Source organism: Humulus lupulus, unplaced genomic scaffold, assembly GCF_963169125.1.
Source record: "Humulus lupulus unplaced genomic scaffold, drHumLupu1.1 SCAFFOLD_821, whole genome shotgun sequence".
NCBI classification, from domain to species: domain Eukaryota; kingdom Viridiplantae; phylum Streptophyta; class Magnoliopsida; order Rosales; family Cannabaceae; genus Humulus; species Humulus lupulus.
The window spans coordinates 1-5,343 of record NW_026908795.1 but is presented as its reverse complement, the minus strand read 5'-3'; the positions used below and the strand labels follow the sequence as shown (position 1 = coordinate 5,343).

Sequence of the window (5,343 nt, the reverse complement as noted above, 5' to 3'; positions counted from 1 at the left end):
TTAGAGATTAAGCTAGATGCTCGATGTAGGAAATTTATAGGTAATTAGGAATTATATCCCTCACATTTATGCTATGGATTAGTATCAGTCTTTCATATATTTTTTTATTCAACACTTTAGACCGGGCTGTCAATTTTGTGTTATCATGCCTATTTTTAAGTCAACACAATTTTGACACGAAAATGACACCATTAAATAATGTGTATAAAATATAGGGTAAATGGCTGTTAAAATAATCAATATTTTAAAAAAGTTATATTTTTATACTTACTTTTTTGTGATAAATATATTCAATATTTTTAAAATATTGCATTTTTATATCCAATTTTTCTTAGTGTTAAAAATATTCAATGTTTTTAAAATAGTGTAATGTTATACCTATTTTTTATTATTTTGATAAATAATAAAAAAATAAAAGAAAAATATAGGATTTAATTATTTTTTTAATTTTAAATTATTTTTTCTTTTTTATTCTTTCTCAAAATAACTATTTTAAATTAAACATTAATAAAAATTATTTAAAATAACTTATATATTTTAATCAATTTAAAATATAGGTTTTAATTATTTTGATTAATTTTACTAATCTTAATTTTTTTTAATTATTTTGAAAGTGAAAATAATTACATTTTTTAAAAATAACTAAAATCCTATATTTTTCCTTTACTTTCTTATTATTTCTCAAAATAATTTTAAAAAATAGGTATAAAATCGTAACATTTTAAAAACATTAAACATATTTACCGCAAAAAAAAAAATTGGGTATAAAAGTGTAACATTTTAAAGATATTAAGTATATTTACCGTAAAAAAAAAATTGGGTATAAATGTGTAATATTTTAAAAACATTGAATATTTTAACCGTCATTTACTCTAAAATATAAATATAAACATGACTCATTTAAATTTTAGACTTATTTGACCTATATAGATAAAATAAACAAATTCAAAGAGGTCATTTAATTTCATATAACATCTATTTATATGTTATATTTATTTTAACTTATATCATAAACTTAAAACTAAAATTTAAATCTAATGTTCAACACATAAGTCATCATACACTAAAATAAAATATTATATAATCATCAAGTCTGTTAAGTTGTTTAGTAATTTAGTGTTAATCAATTTCGAATTTAGCAAGTTAATCAAATTTTGACTTGAAATTTAATCATATTTAATTAGATTTAACTTATTTTTATTGTACTTGTTTGTGCTAAACTCAAATCCTATTTAATTAGTTTTAACTTATTTTAAACTGTAATTAATTTTGTGTGGAATTTGTATTAACGTGTTCTAATCTATATTGTCAATCTTAATTTTAGTCAATAACCACTTAGATTATCATTGACTAACAATAGTACTCTCAATAATTTTCTAATAATTATATAATCATCAAGTCTGTTAAGTTGTTTAGTAATTTAGTGTTAATCAATTTCGAATTTAGCAAATAATCAAATTTTGACTTGAAATTTAATCATATTTAATTAGATTTAACTTATTTTTATTGTACTTGTTTGTGCTAAACTCAAATCCTATTTAATTAGTTTTAACTTATTTTAAACTGTAATTAATTTTGTGTGGAATTTGTATTAACGTGTTCTAATCTATATTGTCAATCTTAATTTTAGTCAATAACCACTTAGATTATCATTGACTAACAATAGTACTCTCAATAATTTTCTAATCTATCTTTTAAATTACATATTTAAAATTATACTTTTTTATTTTTATTTTTTAATTATTATTAAGAGAGATGAGAGAATAAGAAATGATAGAAGAGGTGGATGTCTTTAGAAAATGTTTGAAAAAAAAAGGGAATTTACTCATTTGGTACCTTATGTTTTTGCAAAGTATTATTTTGGTACCCTCTGTTTTCAATAATGCTCATATGGTACCCTGCATTTTAAAATTATACATATTTGATACCCTAGACTCAGATTTGATAGATAAAATTTTGTCAATATGATCAAACTGTCATCAGTTATATGTAATTAAGTAATTAAATTTAAATTTGAAACTTACATAATTGACAGTAGTTTGATTAAATTGGTAAATTTTTATTAATTAAATTTGAGTTTAGGGTACCAAATATGTATGATTTTAAAATACAGGGTACCATATGAGCATTATTGAAAACAGATGGTACCAAAATGATACTTTACAAAAATACAGGGTACTAAATAGTTACCTACCCAAAAAAAATAATAATACTTGATTATAAATAAAATATTCATTAAAACTGTTGTTTTTATTTATTTATTGAAAAAATATAGTTTTGCTTTTGGTTATCCGGAAAGAATATTGTTGTTCTAATACCATTAATATCGGTAAGTAGAGCTGTAAATGTGGGCCGCCCAGCCCGGCCCGGCCTACATTTTTCGTGCCTTCGGTAAATTCGGGCTGGGCCGGGCCCATCCCATATTCAATTCGTGTCGGCCCATTTTTGAAAGAGTAGGCCCAGCACGGCCCATGGGCCGGGCCCATGTCGTGCCGTGTCGGGCTCAAGTCGGGCTGGCCCACTTTCCTTATTCGGGCCCAAATTTGGGCCCACTGGACTTACCACCACACTAAATACATTTCTTTGTTTAAATTATAATTTTAGATATTTTTATATACTTTTTAACAATATTTTACACAAAATTATATCAAAGATAATTATTAGAATTTTAATACCTACTAATAAATGCTAAAAATTTAACTAACAAATCTTAAAATAAATTAATATAATTATAAAAATATAAACATTGAAAAAAATAAGACATATATTATAATTTTAATTTATTAATTATTGACAAATAAAAATTTATTATGATTATTAATGTCAAAATATCGGGTTTTTTATGGTGTCTTGCTTTCGGGCTAGTTTGTTTGTGCTTTCGTGTCGTGCCTTCGGGCTTGTCGTGCCGTGCCGTGCTAAGCCCGTGTCGTGCCGTGCTTGGCCCAAACCCATATTTTTTCATGCCGTGTCGTGCTCGTGCCTCCCGGTCTCGTGCCGATTTCGTGCCGTGCTCAAAAGCCCAGCCCATATTTACAGCTCTATCGGTAAGCATCAATTCAATCGTCGTTTGCTGCAGAAAGTAATTTGAAGGTGTCGATGATATCAATGCAAGAAGGTTTTGAAAACAAAAATAATAACAAATATTAAATGAGCTAAGACTAGAAATTCAGTCAGCAATACGTGGTGGGGAGTAGTTGGATATTGGATAATTCATGTTTATGTTGGAACTTATCTATATAAATATATAAATGTGAATTGTTAAAAAAATAAAAAATGTGTTTTAATGTCTTTCTAGAGGATGAGTCTCAAATTATTTTAGAATACTCATTTACAAGAGTATATTAATAATGAACTTGGGCATTGGAGTTGTAGCCAAGAATACCCGCCTATAAGGAAGAGAAATGAGTCACACAAGGCTAAAAACGTGATTAAATCAATCCAGATTATTATTCGGTTTATATTCACACAACCCAATCAAACAAAACAAGCAAACCAAAGTGGAATACGGCAAACCAAAGTATGTGCACCTTAGAGAAGCGCGGCAACTTGTTCTTTCTCACTCTCACCGGTGGCGACGACCACCGCCTTGGCCCCGACTGCATCGACTCCATCCTCTCCGCTATCTCCCAAATCAAATCCCAAGCCACGCCCGGCTCCGTCCTCATCACCACCGCCCAAGGCACCAAGTATTTCTCAAATGGATTCGATCTCGCCTGGGCCCGATCCGCCGACTCTAAATCCGGAGCCGTCGCTCGTCTCGGGCAGATGGTCGCTTCCTTTAAGCCAGTCGTCGCCGAACTCATCTCCTTGCCGATGCCGACGATCGCTGCCCTCCCCGGGCATGCCGCCGCCGGAGGCTTCTTATTCGCGCTGAGTCACGACTACATCCTGATGCGGAGAGATAGAGGTGTTCTGTACATGTCCGAGGTCGATCTAGGGCTTCCGTTTCCAGACTACTTCGCTGCAGCGATGAGGGCGAAGATAGGCTCGGTTTTGGCTCGGCGGGACGTGATGCTGAAGGGGGCGAAGATCAAGGGCGATGAGGCGGTTAGGATGGGGATCGCCGAGTCGGCGCACGATAACGCGGAGAATACTTTGGAGGCTGCGGTGCGTCTGGCGGAGCAATTGGCCAAGAGGAAGTGGAATGGCGAGGTTTACGCGGAGATAAGGAAAAGTATGTTCCCGGACTTGTGCAGCGTGCTTGGAATTACCCAGAAAGTTATTACCCCAAAGCTTTGATGGAAAACCTTTCTGGATTTTCGATCAATGAAAGTAAGTTATGTGTTTTTACAAATGATAATCTCTGTTTCAAGAATTTCATTAGCTGATTAATTAAGATGCCATGCCACGGTGTTGGAATGAAAAATTATGATATTTTTCTTGATTATATTCAGTTGTAAAAGAAATGGAAATGTCAGTGTATAATCAGTAATATATATCAAATTTTAGTTGAATGCATAAAATTTTGGTTGGGTTGAATTATTTTGTCTACTTGTTTTATGATTCGAGGTTATTATTAGCCAGTAGCATTTATGATGAGTTCACTACTTTCGAATATCTCCATGTTTTTTATGTGTCATAATAAAATTATGGGAGATTATGATGTGGTAGGATAGTCAGTTTTACCTTGCACGACACTCTCTTTATATGAGCAAACTAATTTTTTATGATGTTATTGATTGTAGCAAGTTTTTGAATTTTTTAAAATAATTTATATCGTATAAAATAGAGTTCAAATAACTAATGTGTAATAAGTTATTCTAAATATATTGTGGACACTTTAAATTATTTAAAATTTCTTAAAAATTTACAAAAAATTTGCTATAACGGTATAGAAAAAGAATTTTTTTAGTGAAAATGCTAAAACGTATCCACTGCCCTAAAATTAAAAAATAAAAGAGATTACCCTATAAGACAACAACCCTAAAATTAAAAAAAAAATTGATATTTGAGTTTTGATCTGATTCTTTATAAGTTCACTGCTGCAGGGTAATCTTTAGATGAATCAATGCTCCTTTTCTCCTTGTTATATATGGCTTCTGTTAGGTCTGTGAGGTCAAATTTCTACTTCTTTTGTTTAAATTAGAAAAGCTGAATATAGCTAGTTGCCTAGTTCTTCATTGGTAAAATCCAACAAGTATTTGGAGAAATAAAACCCATACTCAACTTTCATGTTCTGTAAAGCTACACCTTGTATTGTATTGTGATAAGATAGCATAATACTATATAGGAGAAAGCAGCCATTCGGCACAAGCTAGTACTAATATTATGCTCACTTAGAGCACTAGTATTAAATGATTTAAAATAGCTAATTAACTAAAATACGTAAAAATAAGATTAAAA

At 30.5% G+C, this 5,343-nt stretch overlaps 1 protein-coding gene across 1 annotated transcript; it reads left to right on the top strand.

Annotated features, from left to right (window-relative positions):
* The first annotated feature begins 3,320 nt into the window (after positions 1-3,320).
* LOC133811623 (enoyl-CoA delta isomerase 2, peroxisomal-like) lies at positions 3,321-4,479 on the top strand. Its single transcript, XM_062246188.1, has one exon. The coding sequence runs from the start codon at positions 3,520-3,522 to the stop codon at positions 4,237-4,239; it is 720 nt and encodes a 239-aa protein (XP_062102172.1). The 5' UTR covers positions 3,321-3,519; the 3' UTR covers positions 4,240-4,479.
* The last annotated feature ends 864 nt before the right edge of the window (positions 4,480-5,343 follow it).

Excerpts from the sequence above, each read along its gene's own strand:
- LOC133811623 (XM_062246188.1), top strand. The coding sequence starts at position 3,520 with ATGTGCACCTTAGAGAAGCGCGGCAACTTGTTCTTTCTCACTCTCACC.